The following is a 26,774-nucleotide window of genomic DNA, read 5'->3' as shown; positions in this document are numbered from 1 at the left end:
AAAGAGACATTACAGTCTAACACTTGTAGACTGTGGATTACTTCAGGAATATCACATTTTTAAAGTTACTATTCCTTTTTCAATCCTATTTTGACCATGAGTGTTCAGCTTCACTGATACCAAGGACGGTTTGTCCAAACTGAAGAGTGATTTTTAACGTTTACTTACAGGGCAATTCCTGAAGTCATCTGTAGTGTTTGCAGCTTGGAGCAGTTCTGCAAACATTTCAGGCTTGAGGCGTTCGTGCCTTTCAAACATTCTATCTACTTCATTGCTATGAAGGAAAATGGTTAATATTTTAGTATAAAACATCATGGCAATAAACAAAAGTTTTCAGCAAGTTCTATAAACTCTAAAGGAGGCAAGTGACATCAATCTACTTTTAGGCATGGCTTATTTTTTTAACACATTTAGCTTTATTTGGAATTGTGAATTCCTAAATTTATTTAAGTGGAATATATTATAGTATAAGGAAAAGTGGATAAATATTATATGTGGATCAAAATAATTTCACGACTCATTAGTCAGCGAAACAAATATTCTTCTATCATTACAACAGCTTAGGCATCATGAATTAGTTTGCAACAGTTTGCAATTAGACTGACTACATCTACCACTGTTATTTAGATCCCAAAAATTTCTACAAAGTATTTTGTACAGAACTAAATTCCACTAAACAGAAGCCATTCTGTCAATGGAAGTTCTCTATTAGATACTGTCCATTAGTATTAAGAATTCATAATTCTGGCCATTAGTATTAAGAATTCATAATTCTCATGTCATAAGATTCTGTTTTTTAAAAATAGTATCTTCATTATGCCAACATAACAGGCACAAAGACAAAATCTCTCTTACCACAAGGCTGTAGTTGAAATGTAACGAACAAATTCTGTGAAAGGCAAAGGATCCGAAGATGCCCCGCAACTGCGACACACACACTATAAATTAAAAGAAAAATCAGTTTCTACAGCCTTTAAAATATCTTCAAAATAATAGAAGTGATATAAAGATATATCTTACCTGTTCATATAATGTCATAGCAAACTTCTGATGAGTAATGCAAGATTTAGAAGTGCACATATCTGTTTCACTGCTTGGCACTATGTGATAGTGAATCCTTTCAAGAATATTTTCCTAAATGAAAGAATGTTGCATTTAAAACATTTATATTGTTTCTTCCCATTATTCAGGTTTTTAAAGCAGCTTCCAAGGAAAAAGTAATATAAGCATGACTTATATGGCCCCGCGACTCTGGAACTCTCTCCCACCGGAGGTCAGAACCGCCCCATCTATCCTGACATTTAGGAAACGGGTGAAGACGTGGTTGTGGAGACAGGCTTTCGATGAATGAGACAACACCCTAGGATTTTGGATGGAAGATGATGTATATTTAATTTTAATATGACGACTGACCACCGTCGTTTTAAATATATTGTTATTTTAAATGTGTTATTGTAATTGTGAACTATGATATTTTACTGATTGTATGTGTTTTTATGGTTGGAAACCGGGCTAAGTCCCTCAATGAGGTGAGAAGGTCGGTATAGAAAACTTTGAAATAAAGAAATAATTAATGACTTTCGAGTACATTAAAAAAGTTTTTAGAGGGGGGGGGGGGAGTAACCTGAACAATCATATATAACATGTTACAATATTCCACTTAATGTCAGGAATGTATTCATTAACAATAGATTACAGAATTGTTGCTTACATATTATGTGTTTTTCTTTTAATCGAAACAGAAGTTAAAACATATTACAACCCAGAAAATGTCAAAGCTGTTTTGAATCCCACCCATGGGAGAAAAGCAGGCCAAAATAAATAAATAAATAAATAAATAGTGAAAAAGAGTAAAAAAAGATCGAAATGTTTATATCCCATCATCTGCTTTAGCTAACCCATCCACCAAAATGGCAACAATTTATCAAAAAGAGGTCTTAATCATTTTTACATGGAGGTTACTTACAAAACATTCTGCTGCATCATCCATAAAGCCAAGTTGAAATCGTTGTTCATCTTTAAAGCTTTCAGCTAAGGCATGCCTCATGTTATTAGATGGGAGTGCTTTTTCTCGACTATGTTGGAATTGTGCAAATATGGTCTGAAAGCCAACAGTAGCATTAATTAAGCTATATCTATCTACCTATTAAAATTTGTTGTTTGAAAAGTACAGCATATCTCACATTTTCAAATCTAAAAGACAATCCAGTGATGTTTGGATATCAAGAACACAGTGCAGTTATCTAATAAAATATAACTACTTAGTTTATTAAATACAATTATTTGGTTTTCCTATGCCCTCTTTTTTGCACATTTAGATCTTGGTGAAAAGACTGTTGGGGAGCAGATCTTTGCTACTGCTTTACTGATGAAAAGATCACAAAAGGCTGGCACCCTGCTTTTTAAAATAAGGAATCAGATGCCTCTGAAAGGGACATAAAAGCAACAACTCTTCTTCTATTGTTGGTCCCTGCTAAATTCAAGCAAAGAGGCTCCTGATAGCTATGTACAATATATTTCAGAACAGGCTGCAGAGTATTTCAACCTCTATCAAGAAGTGCTCCTGGAGAGAATTCCAGCCAATCATGGCATCCTCGGAGATACTCCCAAAGTGCTGTGTCTTAAGCAGATTGTATCTCATTTTTGTTTTTCTCTTTCAAATGTATTAGACTATGCAAATTATATAATGGTAACAGTTAAAAGTTGTCAAAAATATTACCTTAGAAAATGAATCAATTCTAAATTACTCTAAATTTGTGATAAAGTTATTTAGTCTGCTTTTCCTATATTATTCAATAAACTGGGAAAACTATACAAAATCAAAATATGTTGATTTTATATACATGTTATGTTAGAAATTATTATTACTTAGAACTTTATTCTGTCAAAATTAGTTGTCAATCCATATAAGAAGGGTAACACAATTTTACATTTACCTTCAGAGCACAAAATATACAGGCATCACCCTGACAAACATGTCCGGTTAGTCCTCTTAAACTGCGTCGGAATATGTCAAGTTGCCATAAAACCTACAAGGAAGATGAAAAAGGTGAGGATAAAGGTTTTTCTTTCTTTCCCAATGATTTTCCTGACTCAAATTCGAAAGCCTACAAGCTTTTCTGCTAGTGATTTACAAACAGGATACTTTCCCTTACTATTTTTTGCAAAATCTAACAAAATTCAATACAACAAATGTTAAACATTATCAGTATTCACTACTGTGAATGTTCCTTCAGACTAGTCCATTATTGCTCAAATCATCTGACAACCTTTTAAGCAGTCCCAAACAATGTTTTACTCAGTAACTACCATGGTCTTTTACAGATGCTTAATTACCTGTACACTCTTCTGCATCAATATAGCAGTTTGAAATACTTTCATTGCCATGGCTGCATTCTGTAGTATCCCGGGATTAATAATTTTGTGTGACATTACATCTCTCTATCACAAAATTCTATATAGCCTTCTCATAACTACAAACCCTGGGATTAAAAGACTGCAGTTATGCTGGTTCACATAGTATCAAGGATTTATAAGAAGCTATAAGACAAAGTAATATGGACAACTTGATATCTTAAAAGCAATAGTTATCATTTGATTCACTGCAATTATGTTGTGTTCCAAAAAAAGTTATACAAATAAAAGTTACAAGAACTATTGTTAGAAGAATAAAGGGATGCTATTTACATTCTTGTAAAATGAATAATTATGGACAATTCTCCTTTATGTTTGGGGCCAGATGTTTTTTCAGATTGTGGAATACCTGTATTTGCATATAAATAGTGACAGAAGTGGGTGGGTGGCAGCAAAAAGTTTCATGTTTTGGAGTAGTTTGAAATTCTGATTCAAAGGGGAGACTGAATTTTGAATTTATTCCAATAAATATATTATTGTTTAAATGTCTATGAAGACATACTAGAGTTTATTTAGACAGGCTTGCTTCAAACACTGTGATTCTAATTGGTGAACAGATTAAATTTTCTCATTTTGAAAGAGCAAATCTTCACAATCTGGCTGCCCTTTTCAAAGAACATCCCAATTGGATTAAAAGATGAATGAAAGTGACATGATATCTCCTATAAACAACAAAATAGTGGCTGCAGCATCATGATGCAGACCTCTAGAGCCCTGGACAGTGCCAAAATGTAGAGGTGAAACCCTCTTGGATTTATTATTTAATTTAAAGAAATCTGCATCACTTCCCAGACCATATATATATATATATATATATATATATATATATATATATATATACCAATTAAACCAGAACAAAGATAGAAATATTTTAAAAGCACAATTAAAACTCATAAATGAAATCTAAAACCAATCCTAGAATTGAATTTTAAAATAGCAAAAATAGCAACTTTATCACTGAATGCAATAGAAAACAGTACTGTATTCAGTGCACACCAGAAGATTAAGGTGCAAGCTGAACTTCCTGGGGTAGGTAGCTCCACAGTTAATAACTATATTATTAAAAGGATGAATCTTGTTTATTTAACCAGAATAAAATTGTCATTTCATTTGGTTTAAATAACTAAATTTAAATTGATCTACTTTACTAGTATGATATTTAGTCCTCACATGAAGGTACTCTAGATTTTGTTTTCTATTAATTTTCTATTTATTGTTGCTTGCTTTTCTGGGAAATATGTGAAAGCTTAAGAGATAAATATATTTTGCATCTGCTTTACAAACGTTCATTCATTTATTATTGGACTAAATCCAATTGCTAGTCTGCATCAGGGAAGATGCATGAAATCATTAAACCTTATATATGTATGGTGTTATCATGCAGCAACTAATTCACTGTGTCTCTGTAGCAACAGTACTTAATTCATTGATAATACATTTCAGAATTGGCATAGTTACTGTGAAATATACAGGAATACCGCAGGCTGGACAACTTCATTCAGCAAGCTTGGGGATTAATTTTTCCATCCCTAGGACACTCCAAGGGCTCCAGAGATTAACAAAAATGGAATAACTAAAAATTCAAATGTCCATTTCTGATTTTGAAAAAGAAATGTAGAGTTATATTAAACAGTTGAACGGGGCAGTGTATTTTAAAGTTGAATTACCAGTCCTGGAGACTTCCAGGAATGGTTCTTCATCCTTCTGTTGAGAAAAAGGGGAGTCTTGATTCACAAACACAGACTTGGGGGCTGCATGCAGTGCCAGAACTTCACTTTGCCCTGCTCCAATTTATAGAATTTGCTTTCAGACTTTGCAAGTACATTCATAGTGACTCTCTGTATTTCTGATTTATTAAAATGTATATTATAACGAATATATAACCTTTTTCCTTTCTCCACACATAGTAAATACTTAGTTGCAACAGTATCAAAATGCCTTACAGTATTTATACTAATTAATTTGTTGACTTATTACAGAGGCAGATATCTACAGCAGACAAACAAATCTGTAAATTTAAAGATTTCTTTCTCTTAGAATGGGAATTGAACTAGTTCCAAGAATCAGACTGCCTGTTATGCTGATGTAACAATGCAGAGCTTCCATAAAACCGCTCTGTTCTGCCTATATCATTTATACACTCCTCTCTGACATCATTGTGTTCCTACTCCAGAGTGAGCTTAGTGCTCTCTGTAAGGAAAAGATACATATCTCTAATCTCTCAGCTAGAAGATAAGGGCATTCCTATCTAATAAGGAATATTGAGAATGCAAACAGAGTCAGTACAAGTATGTCGCTATCTCTTGGATCAGAGGTGGTGGCAGCAGGATTTAGCCCTTACCTGACTTGCATTCCCAGGCCATAAAAAGAATAAACTGTTTCTCATGAAAGCCTCATGAATCAGCAATTAATTGAAAAGACAAATGAGTATTAGGGAATCCTACTACAATCCAATCTTAGGCCAGAGATAAGTGGGATTCTCTTGCCCAGAACTTGCCTCTCAAATTGGGAATGGGAACTTTTGGGGGGAGGGGGGAGGGAGGAGAGATATCTTTGGGAAAGTGCATTCCCATACACACCACAGGGTAAATGCAGACCCCTAAAAGGCAGGAAGATCCCCTCCTCATAATTTCTTCAGAAGTCAATATGACCTATACATTTGGGGAAAGCTTCTGTAGGAGTTAAGCAACAAGGCCAACTCCCCATCTTATTCAGAACTAAAACATGTCATCGTTCTTTGAGACCAATCTTTCTAAAATATAGGAAGGGAAAATGGATGTTACTGTTGCCCCTGTGTGTATACTTAGAGATGGGAAGAGAGCAAACAGAGACAGCATCAAGGGCATAGAAAGAAATATGGCAGTGGAGATAGGGAGCAATGCGTATCCCATATAGTCTGAGCTTTAGCAATTGCCTAAATATGCAAACTCCTGACACTGCTTTTTGAACATTTTTAAATAGAATTTCCTTTGTGTTATATGAAATGACATATGAATTTGGTTTCTACTGCTTGTGTGTTTATCACAGGTATTTTTAATACCAATGGCCGTGGGCTTCCCAAAAGCATGTTTTTGGCCACTAATGAATTAGATTGAATAATGCCTTGGTGTATCCAGCAGGATTTTTATATTTCTGATTTAATTATTTGTTTGATATTCTTTGAAGTTAATTTTGAAGTATTTGTAGGAAGGATATTTGCCTACATTCTCTGCTTGCACTTTCTTGTTTTATCCATTATAAAGGAGATAATTATTAAAGCTATTCATATTTTTAACAGAAACTGAGATCAATATAGCTTTTCAACACATTTTGGTATACTTTACCATTAAAAATAAATGTTTTTATATTCTTGCTTCCTTACCTGTACAGCACTGTTCAGAAAACAGCTGTTTTGTCCTGGTTCATTTAAAAGTCCCTTGGTAGGAGCCAGTGACATGACACTTCCCGGTTGATACACTTTTCCAAGGTTTCCTCCAGGTTTTCTCAGGAACTTTACCCATGCCATTTTTCATGAAATAAATATGTCTTGATAAAATGTGAGTAAGGACTCCAAGCAAACACAATAATTTCTGACAATCACCTTTGAAAAGTTATGGCATTGTACTAAAATAAACTTTTAACTTTTTATATCACACCAAGCTAGTAATAGTTCTGCTTTGTTTTGTTTGAGAATAGCTTGGTTTTTTAAAAAAGGAGACAAAAAACTGATGGGTGAATAAATTAAAATATACTTAAAAACCATAAAATCTTGAAATTCTTCATAAAAGTTACTTCTTCTTTACTTTCATCTCAGTGCACATTAGTTTTTGAAAGAGAGTCTTTTAATATTATGACAATTGTCTATTACAAATTAGGAGTTCTTAGTATTATGTTCAGTATAAGGGTGCAGATCCTTCTTCAGTTTCGGAAATCACATTTCTTTCTTCAGAAGTAATTCCACTGTGCACAATACATATTTTTCTTCTCCTAAAGTCTGTCAAGAAAGAAAGAGAAAGTTTTAAAGGTATTATATGAAACATAGAATCACAAGAGTGTGTTCTCAGTCTTCTGCCCAGCTCAGCTAGTCCCGCCCAAGCTGCCCTTCCTTATGGCGACTGGCAAGCAGCCTTGGTCCAAATTTAAACTGACTTTTGGAGGCTTCTGAATGTTACAAAATCTTAATCAAAATTATTGGTAAGTGTTTTGATTCTTAATTTTTTTTCTCCCCCTTTCCTGCATGTTTTTTAATAGAGATTCATTTGCACAAATCTAATGAATTACTAATGATTTACAAGGCTAACTACAGTTTTGCACAGCTCTAGTATGCATATATGTATTATTATATATAATTACTTTTTATATTTGGGGGAGGAAATAGGCTCGGAGTTTTTGTGTGAGAGAAAGAGAACATACACAGAAGCCACAAGAAAAATATAAAAGTCAAAGAGGTGAACAACAAACAACTTTCAGGGGTTCAAGGGGGTCAGGCTATTCCCTCCCTTCACTAAACCAACCCAATATTTAAACAAACACCCCCATGCACTCTCATACACACCCCAAACATTTACACATCCGCACTTCCTTAGTGATTTTTTTTTAAAAAAACTGAAAGATATTAAACTAAGAAAATTTAATTACATTGCCAAGAGAAAAGACATGGTACACAGGGTACTTTGATCCTAAAGGTGGCAATATGTGCAGTGAAGAAAGCTTTCTTTTCTGCACACATTTTGTCTGTAGATTAATGTCGAGATGATCTGTTCAGAGTGGTGAGAGGCTTAACCCAAGTGCCCTCCCCCCCAAACCCATTGCTAGAACCTTTGGTAGCTCACTGAGATGCTTTTAACAACCATTTTGCAGATAAAATCTCTCGCATAAGAATGGACTTGGATGTTGTCATTGGAGCAGAAGTCAACGACGAAGTGTCCTATAACTCTGTAAGTGGGATTACACTGAGTTAGTTTCAATTGGTGAGTGCTGTTGATGTGGACAAGCTGCTAGGGCAAGTAAGGAGGACAACCTGCTTTCTTGATTCCTGTCCCTCTTGGCTGGTCATCCAGAGAGGAGATACAATTCATCTCAAATACAATAAATTATTAATGCATCTCTCAGGGAGGGGAATTTCCCATCCTGTTTAGAAGAAGCATTAGTTAGACCGCTACTAAAGAAACTCTCCCTGGATTCCCTCGTTCTTAATAATTACAGACCAGTATCTAACCTTCCTTTTTTGGGCAAGGTAACTGAGAAGTTAGTAGCCCTCCAACTCCAGGCAGTCTTGGATGACACACACTTCCTTCATGCATTTCAAACTGGCTTCAGAGCAGGATACAGAGATGCTTGCTATCAAGGGTGCACTTTACATTGGTCTACCTGTGTACCATGTTCAGAAACTCCAGTTGGTTCAAAATACAGCAGCCAGATTGGTTACAGGAACATCTAAGAGTGAGCACATTACACCTATCCTAATGTCACCCCACCTGGAGGGGCTGCCAATTAGTTTCTGGGCAAAGTACAATGTGTTGGTTTCGACCTTTAAAGCCCTATACGGTTTGGGTCCAGGTTAATTCCAGGATTGCCTTCTCCCGTACAATCCTCCCTGAACACTTAGGTTCTTTGTGGGGCACCTGCTCCAGCCTCCCAGAACTCGACTGGTGACCACCACCTAGAGGACCTTCTCATTGGCCACTCTATCTCTCTCTCTCAACAGCCAGAATGCCAAGGAAAATGGAGGGGCTAAAAATATGTAAGTAACTTTCTTCTTCTGATTGGCTCAGGCAGCAGTGTTCACAGGGAAACCTATGTATGCACTTGGTTGCTGCTCTGTGCTCCATGTGTACCTGAAAGATACAGAAAGCAGTCGTTTTTGGCCACAGCATGTTTTGTGGCAGTAAAAAAAAACCAAACAAACAAACATGGCCATGCCATCCATGCTGTTATGGGCGATCCGACATTCAAAAATGCCAGGTGTGAAAGCTTTTGACAATACACTAAACAATCTGTTTAATTTATGTGGGGAATAACTGTTTAGATCTTGAAGTAGCAAACCATTTCCCCCGTTTTTGCTGGTTAGCCCCCCCCCTCTTCCCATATCATAAACAAAGGCTGTTTCCACGAGGGGGTCATGGGTGGGGGGAATAACAGGAAAATGGTTTTCCTCCTTCAACACATCCTCCACCCCACAAAATGGACTATCTTTCTCTCTCTAGTGCTCCCTAGTGGCTTCTGCCTGGATAATGAAACAGTACCCTAACTTTAATAAATTTAAATTCAAAAGTAAAATTTCCCATCTAATTCCTTTTGCTGCCTGCTGCCTTTAAAAGGCCACTTTGAAAGATCAAGAGCATTATTTAACAATACAAAAATTTGTATTGGCAGGGGAGGACAGGAACTATCCTTAATTAAATCTATATTAGAATCCAATACTTTTTTTCTAGTCTCTTAAGACCACATATAAAAGTTTCTTCCATCCAAGTTTCAGAAAAGCTTAAACATCATTTAATGCATAGTTTCAGATTTTTTGCGGTCAATACACTGTCTGCTGTCACAGCACCAGCTTGAAAGAAAATTAACTGGCACATACAAATCTGCTGAAGGTGCTGGAAAGCTACCCAAACTATTTCTCAGATGGAAGGAGATAGTACTCTCTCGTAAAGCTAAAGAGATAAGAATTCACTATCAAAAGTTTCTCCTGTGTACACTCTGTCTACAAGAAGACAGTGATTCCTACTCTTGTGCATGTTTAGATTCCTCTGCAGTTTGAAGTCAAAGGGGTAGAAGACTGGAATGAGGCATTCATTATCAATGAGGGGGTGACATATTGATAGTTTCACTTTCTTGTAAGCAATTCTAGCTTGTGAACAAATTGCTTGCACACAGATTGATAGTATTTAAAGAAAGTATGAATAAAGATGTAGAATTTATCAGTAATAAAAGGGATGTTACTTTCAAACACGGTTATTATTACATACAGACTTCAAAGGATAGTTTGAATCTATACAACATCAGAATCTGGTACGAGCTAGAAACTTTTCCTTGTGTATGTTTCATGGAATATGATGCTTAGAACACAGGAAGAGAAACCAAGCCATAACATTTTTGCTTCACCATTTTTTCACAGTATATCATGGGTGGTCTAGAAGCAAAACCCAGCATGTTGTCAGATAACCAATAATTGCAGATAGCCTGGTAAGTAATGCAAAAAAAAAAAAACTTGGAGGAATTCAGCATTTATACTCTTTGACCCTAAATTTTCATCAGATGTGATGGTATCTGTAAGAGCACTTCCAAATAACAAAGGCTAACATATGTGTCCTGTTTTATTGCTTAATAAAATAAGTATTTAGGCACCTCCTAAATTCAGAGAATAGAATTTGGAGGGAGAAGGAAAAGGGCATGATGTGATGATTGCATTATTTCAGATAAAATGGAGCACACTTATTCAGCAATTTATTATATTCATGTCTGCATTCTACTCTCCTCGTGGGCTGGCAAATTCTTTGCTGATATATCCTTATCTCCCCCCCCCCCCCTTTCTTTTTCTGTCTTATTTTGCTGATCATCAAATTCTCTTCTTCCCTGGGCAAAAAAAAAAAAAAGAAAGAAAAAGATGTTTCCTCAGTAGCCAAGGAGAATCTAAAATAACAATTCAAGAAAACTGCAGGCTGTCCTAACCCTTTTTTACAGAGTTCACGCAATTTGTACCATTTAGCTGGAAGTTGATATTAAATATGCTCCCCTTCTAATATTTTTAATGCAGCATTATCACATATATTTAAACTCACTCTAGATATACTCTAGATTCTTGTGCAATTTTTTTCAGAATGCACATCATGTTGAAAAATCCCTGGGACTTTATAAATTCTCCATGCCACAATTAGACAATGTGTCCTAAGAAATAATGAGTATTCTATATACAATCTCAAGTCTCAAAATATTTTTAAAATGCCAACCTTAAAATCAGACTGCTTAAGGGAAATTAATGCTCCAATATTATACACCCACCCACTTGTCTTGTTTGTGATGATAATCACCTTTGGACAAATGTTAAGGGTCTATAATGTGTAGGAATTATAAGAACAACAGTAATTCATTACTGATACTACATTTGACTTTCTCAACTTCAGGAAAATTCTGCAAATTAGATTACTCTCACCAGTTGCCTGCAGATAAGAGTCTGAGTGAAATAGTTGCTTAGTTTGAGAAAAATACTAAAAAGATTTACCAAAGTTGTGGCCATGCTTATTAGGGCTGGGCGGTTTCGTTTCGTAATTCGTTAAAAATTCGTTATTTTTTTTTATAACAAAGCGATAACGAACCATTCAGGAGCAACTAAAAAACGAAACGAATTTTTAAATTCGTTTCGTAATTGTTTCGAATTTGTTTTGTATTCGTTTTGTTATCGTTTTGAAATTGTTTCGTTATTATTTCCGCATGTCTGGGGCAAGTTTTATAGTTGTTGTTTGTTTAATCAGTGAAAAAAAATTATAAATATCACACAACAGAGGGAGAGGGAAGCTTCAGAAGTTTCCCCTGTCCCATTTGGAGGTTTTTTAGCGTATTGCGCGGTCGTGTCCGCCATTAACGAATCAATTCGTAATTGTTTCGTAATTTTACGAAATTTCGTAAATATCGAACTTTTTAAAAGAAAAATTTCGGAAGTCTTTTAAAAATCGAAATGCAAAAACCCCCAAAAAACGAATCGATTTTAGAAACAAATTTTTCCATGGTTGCCCAGCCCTAATGCTTATAGACAGAAGAATAAATCTATACACTGCCTATAATAGTATTGTAAGCATTCACATGTGAGTCCTTTCTATCCAATTTGTTCATGAATCTGCAATTTGCTAAAAGCAAAACCTCATGAAAATTTGAATTTCTTTCTGAACTCAGCTTAATTCACATTATCATTCATGTGTACAAAACATTGGCTAACAATTACTGAATAAAATTAAGATAAATGTGAAAATGAAACAATAATTTTAGTGTACATATTAAATACGTGTTTTGTCCGGAAAATAGTATAGGCTTACTTCAACATGCAGAGTGAACAGAATTTTCTGCATCCTCACCATGATACACCCACTCAAGCCCAAACAATCCAATCAACTGTCTGCCAAAAAAAGGCTCAAAAGAGATGTTCACCCCCAAAATCTGGCAAAGCTGAAAACAGAAGGAGCCTGATTCTCAGTCGGTCTCAAATTCAGTGTAATGACTCTGTGAGTAGTAGGAGCCTGGAGGAAGAACCCTGGCTGGCATGGGTAGCCATAGTGCTGGAGCCCTGAGGAATTGCCATGTAGCTCTATGGTATCTATACCAGGCACAGGCAAGCTTCGGCCCACCAGGTGTTTTGGACTTCAACTCCCACAATTCCTAAAAGCCTGCTAAGAATCGTGGGAGTTGAAGTAGAAAAAACCTGGAGGGGCAAAGTTTTCCTATGCCCTAAATAGCCCCAGCACTCAAGTATCACAAGTTGCTTCCCTTTAACTACCCTCCCTTCCATGGAGATCAGGTGAGCAGGGGAGGGATAATTTGACACTGAACATGAAAATATAGATTGTGTCACATGCATTCATATTTCAAAAAGTGCTATTAAAACAGTGTACAAAAATAAATATGATAAATTAAACTAATTTAAGGATTTTTCTAGAGTCTCGTGGCCCAATCCTATTTGTGAAAGCATTGTAATATCTAGTTATTTGCTATAATTCATTCAGTAAAACATCAACCTTGTATATGCAGCAATGCAAGACCAAGTGTAGTGTAGTTGTTTGAGTGTTGGACTTAGGATATTAAGAAACCAGGGTTGAACCCCTATTTGGCCAGGGAAACCCACTGGGCGACTGTGGATAACTCATGTTCTCTCAGACTCAGAGGATGGCAAAAGGCAAACACCCTCTGTTCCAGTCTTGCCAAGAAAAACCTATAATAGGGTTCAATATGCTGGAAAGTTGGAAGAACACAACTGCAGTAGCAGTAAAAGGGTACATTTTGTGCCATATACTAATAGAAAAAAGCAAAAGAGTTCCCTAAACCATTAGCATTTTGAGTCCTATATATTTAATAAAATTTACTGTGTATTTCGTTGTACATTTACTAAAACAGATGCATATAAAACACACAAAAATTCTTGGTTCAAGATTTCATGATTTAAACAAATTCAATTTACTAACAGAACATTAACCACACACCACTTAATGGTAGTAATTGGGCAATAAACAATAGAGAAGGACTACTGCCTTGATGTTTTCTGTAGAGCAAGGGGCCTCCAGGAAACACCTGACTGTGCATTTTGGAAAACAGGATGTCTGGCTAGACAGATCCTTGGTCTCATCCATTTTGGTTCTTATGTTCTAAGTTAAAGATGACAGGCCTTTTGCAACACCTGCTGATTACACCATGTTCCGGACATCTTCCCTACCGTTTCTGCCATCACCACCATTATTCTTCTATAACAAAGGCAAGCCACATTATGAGATTTTATCATTTGCCTCTCTCATATGAAATGAAAAAGCAAATCTGATTACTATCTTATGTACCATCTTTATTTTCAACAAAGTTGGCCATAACCACATAAATGTATTGCTATAATTATTTTATTTTAGTCTGAAGTATTATTTTGCCACAAAAACCAGTGATCCTTTAATGTCAAGCAACAGAAATTATCTGACTTCAAAGGATTTCAACTGTGTGGAATAACAAGTTTCTTAATGTATTAATGTTAAATTTGACTAAACTTTTGAGATTTTGGATTCTATCATCTGTAAATTACAGTTATTTTTTTCCAGATCTAATTGATCAATAATACTCTGAGTACTGTGGCATCTATTACTGTGTACTGTACTTGGTAAGATTTTGCAGACATGAGTCTTTCTGCATGAGGAAAATTATTACTAGTATTGCAAGCAATCTTTCAGTAAGAAGAACAACTAATATTACTTGATTTTTGTTGTATGAAACCTCTAAATAATATATTTTAAAAGCAAGATATAGTGGAACGTTGACTTATGAGCATCTCTACATATGAACCTTTTGACTTGCGAGCTGACACCTGGCCTGGGTTTTGTTTTTACATACAAACAGCGATCTGACTTATGAGTTTGGCACCTGGAGCAGGGGGCTCTGTGCCTCACCAAAGGTGGAAGAGGAGGCCCCACCAAAGGCCGCTAGCACTACCCCTGCAAGAGAGCTGTCCCAAGCCTCTCGAAAAGTAGCACTAGTGCAAGAGCACCCGCCAACGTAAGCAGGGCCTTCTCACGGCCTTCATCAGGCCTCCTCTTCCACCAGGTGCGCAGCATGCTCCAGACCCAGTGGTGGGAAGTGCCTGCTCACAGCCTTTGGCAGGGCCTCCTCTTCTGCCAGGCGTGTGGCTTGCCCCAGGCCCAGCATAGGGCCTGCTCATGGTGGTGGATGGAGGCTCCCCAAGCCACATAGGGCCTCCTTCTTTGCCAGGCACTGCAGGAAGGCTTCTAGCTCAGCTTCCAAAAGGTAATGTTGTTGACAAGGCCTCCGACAGGGATGGGGAAGACCAAAATTGTTCGTCTTATACCTAATTCGTTCTGTGACTGAACTCTTAAAGGGGGAAATTGTGTTGGTTTTCGTGTGGGGAGGGGGCTGGGTCAGATTAATAGCATTTCAATTGGATGACTTGCTTTGACATACAAGTGTTTTTATTTACAAGCATGGTCACATAATGAATTAAACTTGTATGTCAAGGTATCACTGTACTAAACAGGAGGAGGAGGTCAATGACAATTAGTCTGTTTAGATTTCTGCTCTGAAAAGTTCCTATAGGACAATTATCCTTAACTGAATAATCAGTACAATATACCTACATACTGTAAAAATTAATGGAGTTTCTTCTTCCACTAACACCACATTACTCTAGCATGCCATAATTCTAAAAACAATTCAAAGCCCTATGTAATCACTTATGAATACAAGATAAAGATGCATTGTGCTGAGCCGGAAACAGTCCATATTCCTATTATAAACATAGTGTAGTTCATTGGTTTTCAGCATGTGGACAAAAACTGGCTCCTTGGGAAAGCCCAGCAAATGATTATTTTAGTATTATTATATTTTCACTGTTAGAGGTGGATAGAGGCCTTTGTGGGAGCATTTGCTACTTGAGTTACTCTGTACCTTAATTTGGGATGGGTGGGCACAACTGTTTCAGGCAATAGAATAGCTTAGACCAGTTTAGGTCTTGATTATTTTTGTGCCACTTAGAAATTTTTAAATGAGTGTTAAAACATGCTGAAAATCATAATTGATAAATGTAAGACATGAACATTCTCCATCTAGCCTTCTTACGTGCTAGAGAAGTATGTATATTTTCAGTATAATCTTCAATTGGCAATCCTATAATAGCAAATGTAAAAAAGTAGATCTCTTCAAGTTGGAAAGAGTTACACTGAAGCTAATCTTTGCATGAGTGTTTTCCCATTGTTCCTAATATACTGATATAGCATCAACAGTTTGACACATAGTATTATCATAGTATATACAAAACTATATCCTCCCATGTTATAAACTACACTGCAAGTTAACACATTTTAGCAATCTGATTTGTAAGAAATTGAGTTTAATTGGTAAAATAATTTTGTAAAGAAAATGAAACAGCACCAAAGGGAACTACTATTTAAATAATAGGGGTTTTTTTTATGTGAAATGATCAATGGATTCAAAATACAGAAAAGGAGTGTCCATCTGAACATTAGGAAGAAGTTCCTGATCATAAGAGGTGTTCAACAGTGGAACACACTGTCCTGGAATGTTTTGTAGGTTTCTTCCTTAGAGGTTCCTTCTTTAGAAGTTTTTAAACAGAGGCCAGGGTGCTTTGATTGTGCTTTTCCTCCACAGCAGGAGGTTGAACTGGATGGCCCGTGTGGTCTCTTCGAATTATATCATTTTATAATTTAAATGGTCGTGATATCAATCTATCTTGATGTTTCTTCTTTAGTGTGTGTGTGTATCAAAAACAAGATTTTGAATATCGTTATAAATAACTATGGTTAAAGTTGTCTAGTTAATTCAGCAAGACTTACCCTATACATAAGTCCAGAAATTTTAGTCAAAAAAATCAAATAAAAAACCTGGCTTTTCCTGATTTATCCACAAGCCAATGTGAGTACTTTGCCTTAACTCATATCGAAAAAAGGAAACATCCTTTTCTATGAGTAGAGTGGCAAAAGGTGTTTAGTCTGTCCTGGGAGAGATTAAAGGAAGCACTGATTCCCCTCTAGTCTCATTAACCTGCTGTCATTGCTGTCCTTTCTGAATGCCTGGGTGGGAAAATGATGGCAGTGGCCAGGGATAGCTAGCCAACTGAAGCAGTACTGGTGCTTTTCCATTTCTGTGGAATGATCCTTGACTTATTCATAGACAATATCAACATCTAAAATTTTGCCTTCAAAACCTGCCATCAACTTACAGTATAAACATGTTTTGGAATGCTCTGTAAAATATATTCCTTGTATCATATCCGAGAATGCCTTCAGGGACCAAATAATGTTTGAAAAATGAACTTACATAAGAATGAAGTACAGAGCAAAATACTGCATGTATTTGTATATATGCACACACATATGTATGTGTGTGCCAAACATTCCAGAAAAAGGAGGCTTTTAATGATGTCAATGTAGTAGATTAGTTTGTAAAGTATGTTTTGAAAATTTGAAAAAAGAAAATAACATAATTTAAATGAGAAAGATTAAGTTAAATATAATGGTTTAGAGCACTCTAGCATAAGCAAAACATGAGTATTCAATGAGAGACAGCCTCTGAATTATGTTGACTCTCCTCCTGTAGTTGCAGCTGCCTGTGCTGTGATGCATAATATTCTAGAAAAGTGGGTTTCAGCCAGTAGTGAAATGCATGAAGGCATAATACTTTCTATAGAAATCAGTGTTTACCCTCTGTCTGCTATCTTACATAACACACTACTAACATTTGGATGTATTTATCCTCAGGTCTGAAATCCATCCCTACAGAAATTCACCCTACTCCTTACAATTAATAACCTAGATGAAGACCCATTATTTCCTGTATATGTCTTCTACTTCAACATATGTTTATTAATCAAAGTTTTCAAAAAAAAAAATAGGCAAACTGAACCTTGAAACCACTTCACTGTGAATAAAGTTTTAAAGCATGAATCAATGAAATAATATTGAAATAAAACCTAAAGTAGTAAAGTCTAATTTTTGTTCCAAGAGAATAGAAGCCAGATAATCAGGATATAGATTTCCAAAGCAAACATCTAACCTATGATGGTAATTACATACCCATAAAAACAGGACATCACCTTTACCCCCAAAAGTTGAGCTAATCTATCCTAGACACAATACTTCTAATTTGGCAACTGCACTAGGGAGTGAACACTTCAGTAAAATGCTTACAAAGCATCTCAGATCAGTAGTAATTACGATTTCCATTACAATTAGCCATATATGAGCTTCTAGACACTAATGCAAGTTATCAGTAGCTCTTAAATGAATTTAAACCTGTATTTTACTGTGTTTTACAACAAAGAACATTTTGAAATTGCTGTACTAATATTTCCTATTTTCAAAAACGTTTTAAACAAGGTAATGACATCCAAGTTAAAAATCAATTGTTATGAGTAACAAGAGGATAGCCAGACACATAAAATAAACTTTTGTTTTGTAACTTAATGTTACAGCTTTACCAATGTAAATATAAACATATAAATTATCCCATAGGCTCTGTACAAATTATAAGTACCTTGATTTCTTTAAAAAACATACCTTTTGATATAAGGATACATAACTGAAGAGAAGATGCAACTAAAATAGTAAGTTCTCTCCCTTCCATACACACACAACAGAAAACAAATGGAAAGTCCCCTGTAATGTTGCTACAAAAATAACAATAATCCACATTTTTGCAAGATTAGTTATTTTTGCAAAAACTAATAAATAATAGTATTTGTTACCTGCTTTTCCTCACAGCTTAAGGAAGGATACACATGGTTGAAACTGACAGATAAAATATAATACTATTAAAAGGAATCCAAAGTGTGGAATTAAAGCACGCTAGCACCACTTTAACTGCCCTGACTGAACAGGATGGAATCATGGGAGTTGTAGTTTGGTGAGACACCAGCTGTCTTTGACAAGCAGGGCTAAAGATCTTCTAAAAATTACAGCTCCCATGATCCCACAGCATTGAGCCACAGCAATTAAAGTGGTGTCGTACTGCATTTACTCTATAATGTAGCAAAACTAAGCGAGCAGCTCACTGATGCCTCTGCCTTGACAGCACCCACAAGTATGGACCATCCATAAGGCAGCTCTACTACAACTGGCATTCAAAATAGATTTTTTTTTACCTACCTTCTTCTTTAAATGTGTCCTTTTTCTAAAAAAAAACCACTTCACTAAGAACTGTACTTTTCCAGGGAAAAGGGTGGGTTAAGTAACATACTGTGATGAGAGCCACCAGGCAGGCAGCAAGGCTGTGGAAAAGCTCCAGATCAAAGACTGGCAGAGGTGGAGAAAGAAGACAGCTCTCATTTGCCAGAACATTTCAACAGCCAATAAACTGGCCGAGGGGAAAAAAGCGTGAAGAAGTAAACAAGCCGGAAAGAGGGTTACAAAGGCTGCTGAATGTCTACGGACAATAAGGCTCAGCGGCAACCATAAGGATAATAAGGTGACAACAACCGGGCGTCCAGAAAGGAGGCTGGGAAAAGCAAAGCTGCACCACTCACCTCCTCTGAAAAATAAAATAAAAATCCCAAATATCTCACCTAAGGAAAGAGATCTCATGAGAACATGAAACAACAATGCCTAGGAAATAACAATATAGATATGGGATGTTAAGGAAAACAAAGATACGTCACACACCTCATTTTAATAAGGGAAAAAACTACTAATAATCCCATCCAAAGAAGGGGATTTCGTGAGCACAGCAAGTTTGTGGTACTTAATAATAATAATAATAATAATAATAATAATAATAATAGGATCTGCACGCATTATTCGCTGATACATCACACAGTCCTAGACACTTGGAAAGTGTCTGACATGTGATCAAATACAAAAGTCAGCATAGAGATGTTGTTTTCTGTGCACTAATCTTGTTGTGTATCAAATAATAATAATAATAATAATAATAATAATAATAATGTAATAATAATAAAAGTGTGGGGGATCGGGTAAAGCAAAGCTGCACCACACGCCTCCTTTTAAAAATAAAAAAATCACAATTATCCTACCCAATGAAGAGGATTTCATGAACCCATCAAGTGCACAGTACCTAATAAATAAATAAATAATACAGGTGTGGGGGATTGAAAAAACCAAAGCTGTGTCACACATTTCCTTTGAAAAATCAAAAATCACAATTATCCTACCCAATAAAGAGGTACTCATGAACCCATCAAGTGGATGGTACCTAATAAATAAATAATAATATAGGTGTGGGGGGACTGAGAAAAGCAAAGCTGCGCCACACACTTCCTTTGAAAAATCAAAAATCACAATTATCCTATCCATTGAAGAGGATTTCACGAAACCATCAAGATGTTTTGGACTACAACTCCCACAATTCCTAACAGCCTCAGGCCTTTTCCATCAAGTGACCGGTACCTAATAAATAAATAAATAATACAGATGTGGAGGGGGGCTGAGAAAAACAAAGCTGCACCACACACTTCCGTTGAAAAATAAAACCAATCACAGTTATCCTACCTAATGAAAGGAATACCATGAAAGCATCAAGTGTATGGTTTCTAGTAGTAATAATAATCTATATAAATAAAAATGTAATGTTCCTTTGTGGGATTAACATAACTCAAAAACCACTGGATGAATTGACACCAAATTTGGACACAATACACCTATCAGGCCAATGAATGACCACCACTCATAAAACACTGAAAAACACAGCACATAAGTCTATAAAAGCCAAAAAACAAAAACACATTACGACGCATGTGCAAAACCATATATATACACACATATATGCATATGTGCACACAGAAAACACATATACAAAGGAAGGAGAGAAGGAAGGAAAGAAAGAAAGGTAGAGAAGGAAGGATGGAGAGAAGGAAATAAAAAAGTGAAAGAAGGAAGGAAAGAGAGGGAAGAAAGGAACGAAGGAACGAAAAAGGGAAGGAAGGAAAGAGACAAGAAAGGATGGCACCAAAGAGCAAAGGAAGTGAGGAAAGAAACAGGTAGAGAAGGAAGAAAGAAGGGAAGGAGAGAAAGAGGGAGGGAAGGTTGGCCACAGCAACGCATGGCGGGTATAGCTAGTAGTAATAATAATAATATGCAAGTGTGGAGAGTTTAAGACATGGAAGGATGGAACCAAAGAGCGAAGGAGGTGTGGAAAGAAACAGGTAGAGAAGGAAGAAAGAAGAAAGGAAAGAGGGAAGGAGAGAAAGAGGGAGGGAAGGTTAGCCACAGCAACGCGTGGCGGGTACAGCTAGTAATAATAATAATAATAACAATATGCAGGTGTGGAGAGGTTTTCTCCTCACAACTGGCAGATTAAAGGGCGCAAGGTGACTCTCTTCACGCCACACACCCCTCAACAACAACAACAACAACAATGACACAAGCTCCAAAGAGGAAAATGTGGCGATTCCTCCACCCTGATTAAAGAAGCCTGTGTAATATTTGTTTGGGGATATGTATACCAGCCAGGGGCAAACTTGGGCCCTCCCGGTGTTTTGGACTACAACTCCCACAATTCCTCACAGCCTCAGGCCCTTCAAGTTTGCCCCTGCCTGAAATACACTACCCATAGGCATACATATACATATCTATAGCTATCCATAGGCACCTGCCTCCTCAAGGAAAAAAACTTTTAGTGCCAGGAAGTTCCTGAGTGCTGAAGGGTGTGTTCGCGGCCTCTCTGTCCCTCCTTGGCCGGCGTTTGTGAATAACCACAACAACTCCCCACAACACTCTTGGCCAGCCACTACCCCCACCCCCACGCCGCTTCTTTTATGTTATTTCCCGCCCGACCATTCCCGTCCCGACTCCGGCCTCCCTCAGGTGGGACACACTTGCCTCAGCTCCGACGCTTTCGCCACGCCAGGCGCTTCCCCCCATCCCGACCGCGACTCCGGCAAAGAGGAGGAGGAGGAGGAGGGAATGCCTTCTGGCCCTGCCCACCTCCGCGAGACAGCTCCGCCCCCTTTTTTCCCCCTCGGCGCGCGCGCACTGACAGTTGAGGAGGGAAGGGGATTGGAGGAAGGAGGCGTCGGTTGGTCGCGCGCACGGGCTATAGCTGGAGAAAAGGAGAGGGAGGGGGCGCGCGCGCGCTCTCTCTCCAGTCAAACAACACACCGGTCGAGTTGCTGCGCATGCGCGGGAAAGAGAATGCGAGAGTCAGACTCTGACTCTAGCATTCTCTTCCCCGCGCATGCGCAGCAACTTGACTGGTGTGTTGTTTGACTGGAGAGGAGGAGGAGGGGGGAAAGGGGAGTAAGTTTCACTCCGCCGTCTCGAGCCGAGCTGGCTGTTACTGATTCGGATGACTTCAGACGCCCCGGAGGTGACGGCGACTCATGATTGGAGGACACAGGAAACAGACGTGGGCAGGGATTGGGAGTGACGTCATCGCCGGAGGAGCCAATCCGAACGCGGAACTTTTGTTTCCTTCCCTCCCCCCCCCCCTCCTTATCTTAAAGCAAACTCTTCAGCTTGGAGCCCCCGGTGGCGCAGTGGGTTAAACCCCTGTGCCGGCAGAACTGAAGACCGATAGGTCGCAGGTTCGAATCCGAGGAAGAGGCGGATGAGCTTCCATCTATCACAGTGTTTCTCAACCTGGGGATCGGGACCCCTGGAGGGGTCGCTTGGGGGTGTCAGATAGAGGGGTCACCAAAGACCACCAGAAAACACAGTATTTTCTGTTGGTCATGGAGGTTCCGTGTGGGAAGTTTGGCCCAATTCAATCGTTGGTAGGGTTCAGAATGCTCATTGATTATAGGTGAACTATAAATCCCAGCAACTACAACTCCCAAATGTCAAGGTCTGTTTTCCCCAAACTCCACTGGTGTTTACCTTTAGGGATATGGAGTATTCGTGCCAAAGTTGGTCCAGGTCCATAATTGTTTGAGTCCACAGTGCTCTCTTGATTTAGGTGAACTACAACTCCCAAACTCAAGGTCAATGCCCACCAAACCTTTCCAGTATTTTCTGTTGGTCATGGGAGTTCTGTGTGCAAAGTTTGATTCAATTCCATCGTTGGTGGAGTTCGGAATGCTCTTTGATTGAAGGTGAACTATAAATCCCAGCAACTACAACTCCCACAGGACAAAATCAATACCCTCCCCCCAATCCCACCAGTATTCAAATTTGGGCGTATTGGGTATTTGTGCCAAATTTGGTCCAGTGTATGAAAATACATCCTGCATATCAGATATCTACATTACTATTCATAACAGCAGCAAAATGACAGTTATTTATGATTTATTATTTATTTACTTTATTTGTATACAGCTCTTCCCAGCCCTTAGGCAACTCAGAGCGGTTTACAACAATTTCGGTATACACAATACAAAATCATTAGGCATTTAAAAGCAATAGCATCACAAATCATTGGACATCAGCATCAATACAACAGTACATCAATATAACAAATCCATCAGGTCTCATCAATGAAATCAGAATCCGAACTCGTTATCCATTATTCCGTGTTCCAATAATCAGTCAATCAATCACACTGCTTAGTCGAATGCCTGTTCAAACAGCCAGGTCTTTACTTTCCTCCGGAATGCCAGCAAGGAGGGGGTCAATCTGATATCTGCAGGAAGGGCGTTCCACAGCTGAGGGGCCACCACTGAGAAGGTTATGAAGTAGCAATGGACCTAATTTTATGGTTGGGCGTCACCATAACATGAGGAAGCGTATTAAGGGGTCGTGGCATTAGGAAGATTGAGAACCACTGATCTAGAGCAAAGAGTTGAGGGCTTCTTCAAAACCTCCATGGGACAGAACAGATGGAGTTACTTGGCTGTTTTCTTGAACTAGATGTCCTGCTGTTTGACCTCCTCTGAATAAATCTTATCAAGTCAACCTTGCAATAGATGTGTTAGACTGGCCATACAACAAACATTGAATGCTAATCAAGGTGGTCAATTACAACATTCACATTTGCCTCAAGCAGACAAGAGGTTTATATATCTGTGGAGTGTCCAGGGTGGAGAAAGAACTCTTGTCTGTTCGAGGCAAGTATAATTGTTGCAATTGGCCACCTTGATTATCGTTGAATATTTTTGCAGCTTCAAACACTGGCTGCTTCCTGCCTGGGGGATCCTTTGTTGGGAGGTGTTAGCTGGCTCTGATTGTTTCCTGTCTAGAATTCCCTTGCTTTTGGGGGTGTTTCTCATTTACTTTTCTGATTTTAAAGTTGTTTTTTTTTAAATAGACGGGTAGCCTGATTTTGTTCATTTTCATGGTTTCCTCCCTTCTGTTGAAATTGTCCACACCTCCCAACAAAGGATTCCGCCAGGCAGGAAGCAGCCAAGCTTTGAAGCTGCAAGGCCATTCAATGCTATTGTTCATTATTTGCGTTTTAGGTTTTATTTTATGTAATTGTTGTTTTGGGCTTGGCCTCATGTAAACCGCACCGAGTCCCCATCGGGGAGATGGTGGTGGGGTACACGTCACAGTGACATCGTTTTACTGTTTCATTGTTTTGCTTGATGTTTATTATTTGCTTATGAGTTTTATTGTTTATTGTATGTTGTTGTTGGCGGCGGCCTTGGCCTTTGAAAGCCGCATCGAGTCCTTCGGGAGATTTTGTGGGGTATAAATAAAGTTAATAATAATAATAATAATAAAGATGATGATGATGATTGTTATTATTATTACTCAAGGTGGCCAATTGCAACATTCACACTTGCCTCAAACAGACAATAGTTCTTTCACTGAACCTGGAGAAACTTCAAAAACAGGTAAGTTGAAAGGTAAAAGGTATGGGAGGGGCATTTTGTTTTGGGATCCAGTCTCTTCTTTTCCTGCTCAAATTGAGTTTATCCTTAAGAAATCAGTTTAGAAAGATGTACTTTTTCACAGAGAAGAAATACAATGTTCTCTTTTTGGGGACAATAAGGATGACATTGTATGGCACTTAAATGACCTTTGCATTTCATCCAACTCTTGTAAGTAGCCTTGTAAGTAAACTCACTGTGCAGCACACAAAGCTTGTTTCTATAATTTAGCTGGCCTAAGCAGGATGACATCTGCAAGGAGAAGTGAACTCTCCAGGGTAACAAATTGTGGTTCTTTCCACTCTTACGCATGCTTTTGGCCTGACTTGCCAATATCCTAAGAGAAATAACTGGACCATATCAGCAATTCTGTAAGGCTGATGCAAGGAATGATAAGATTATTTGAGGTCTAATACTTTTTATGTTTTGCAAGATCCACATTTTTGTTATATCATGAGCTAAGGTTTTTAAAAAAATATTATTCTGCACAGTAGAGGTTATTGAGAATTTTGGGAACATGTGCTCCTCAATTTGTGCTTATTTTACTTTGATAATTTAATTAGAAATTGGATTACTGGTGGATAAAAACAATCTGGGTTGTGAGTTTTCCGGTCTGTACGGCCATGTTCCAGAAGCATTCTCTCCTGCTGGGAGGTGATTAGCTGGCCCTGATTTTTTTTTGTCTGGAATTCCCCAGTTTTTGAGTGTTGTTCTTTATTTACTGTTATGATTTTAGACTTTTTAAGTACTGGTAGCCAGATTTTGTTCATTTTCATGGTTTCATCCTTCCAACAAAGGATTCCCCCCCAGCAGGAAAAATCCAGCCCTTGAAACCGCTAGGCCATTAAATGCTAATCAAGGTGGCCAATTGAAACATTCATAACCACCTCCAACAGACAAGTTCTCTTTCTCCCACCGTGGACATTCCACAGATATATAAATCCCATTATTCTGGTTTCCAACACAAGCTCTGAGGATCCCTGCATAGATGCAGGCGAAACGTCAGGAGAGAATGCTTCTGGAACATGGCCATACAGCCTGGAAAACTCACAACAACCCAGTGATTCTGGCCATGAAAGCCTTCGATAGTAGGAATAACAGCTGCATACTGTATGCATGTCTGTACCTTGCAATCTGTTTGCAAAGTACAGGCATGCATACTGTATGCAGCTGTTATTCCACTTGCCTCCAGCAGACAAGAGTTCGTTCTCCCACCCTAGACATTGCACAGATATATAAACCTAACTTGCCTAGTTTCCAACAGACTCTTCAACCACTGATGATGCCTGCCATAGATGTGGGCGAAACATCAGGAGAGAATGCTTCTGGAACATGGCCATACAGCCTGGAAAACTCACAGCAACCCAGTCAACCTGGCCATGAAAGCCTTCGACAACACAGTCTGCTTAAAGCCACAAGTCTTCATTTCTTGCTGATAATACTGAGGAATTTACCTAGAAGGTGACCTATGAAATAACCCTGAAAACATGCAAACATTGTGGTCCAAGTATGAAGAAGGAACAGTCATATACTGGAGCAGAGGTTGAACAGGAAGTTTAATCAACCCTTAAGGCAGGAATGGGAAACAATAGCTTTTCAGGTATTATTGGACTGCAACTTCCCTAATTTCTTACCATTGCCTATGGAAGCTATGTCTGACCATAGAATCATAGTTGAAAGATATTACATGCAGGGAAGGCACAATCAAAGCATCCCCGACAGATGACCATCCAGCCTCTGTTTAAAAGCCAATTTTTTTTTTAAAAAAAAAGCTTCTACCACACTCCAAGGCACTGTTGAACCACTCTTTTGGTCAAGAAGTTCATCCTAATGTTCAGGTGGAATCTCCTTTCCTGTAATTTGAACTTGCTCCTAGTTACCAGTATTTCAGAAAACAGCCATGTTCCCTCTTCCTTATGATGTCCTTCCAAATGAGAATTAATGTATAAAATTTGTGGGGTACCATAATCCCCACTTCTGTTCTAAAGGCAGACTTTATAGAGTAAGTGCTAAATTGAAAAAAAAAGTCATAAGTAAACTCAGCAGGAGACTAAGTAGGAAAGATGCCAGAACATTGCTGGAGGGAGGCAGATTTGGAAGATAAAATGCATAGACTGGGCTTCTTGGTTAAGAAGGAAGCAGTAAAATACACACCAACGCTTGAAGAAACTGAGAGTAACTTGTTGCCTAGAAAAGCTATCAAAATGGAATGGGAGCTAATAAGTCAGCTCCACTCAGTCTTGGCAATTATGAGTAGAGAATGGACAAGGCTAGTAAACATTACACATCAATACTCTGGATTACATGAGAGTTTCCTACAGCACTGATTGTCCAAGGGTCTTGAGCAAGTCCTCCAAGCTGGAGTGCTTTGCTCCACTCTTTCCACCAATTTTATTTCTTTTCTGGTAGT

The 26,774-nt window shown here is 37.9% G+C and overlaps 1 protein-coding gene across 3 annotated transcripts in view; it reads right to left on the bottom strand.

Moving 5' to 3' along the window:
* The window catches only part of USP53 (ubiquitin specific peptidase 53), a 41,958-nt gene extending 20,263 nt beyond the window's left edge, over positions 1 to 21,695 (bottom strand). For 2 of the 3 annotated variants that reach the window (XM_067468669.1, XM_067468670.1), the window contains exons 1-7: positions 21,438 to 21,695; positions 6,776 to 7,387; positions 2,937 to 3,029; positions 1,967 to 2,101; positions 1,021 to 1,134; positions 856 to 938; positions 169 to 274 (exon numbers count right to left, since the gene is read on the bottom strand). In XM_067468669.1, coding sequence (XP_067324770.1) covers positions 169 to 274; positions 856 to 938; positions 1,021 to 1,134; positions 1,967 to 2,101; positions 2,937 to 3,029; positions 6,776 to 6,919 — 675 coding nt within the window. In that variant the 5' untranslated portion in view covers positions 6,920 to 7,387; positions 21,438 to 21,695. Of the gene's footprint in view, positions 1 to 168; positions 275 to 855; positions 939 to 1,020; positions 1,135 to 1,966; positions 2,102 to 2,936; positions 3,030 to 6,775; positions 7,388 to 21,433 lie in introns of all 3 variants that reach the window. The other variant, XM_060779013.2, reaches the window with a different exon arrangement.
* Between the last annotated feature and the right edge of the window lie 5,079 nt (positions 21,696 to 26,774).

Source organism: Anolis sagrei, chromosome 5 (genome assembly GCF_037176765.1).
Source record: "Anolis sagrei isolate rAnoSag1 chromosome 5, rAnoSag1.mat, whole genome shotgun sequence".
NCBI lineage: Eukaryota > Metazoa > Chordata > Lepidosauria > Squamata > Dactyloidae > Anolis > Anolis sagrei.
The sequence above is the reverse complement of the archived record's forward strand: the minus strand, read 5'-3'. Positions and strand labels throughout refer to the sequence as shown.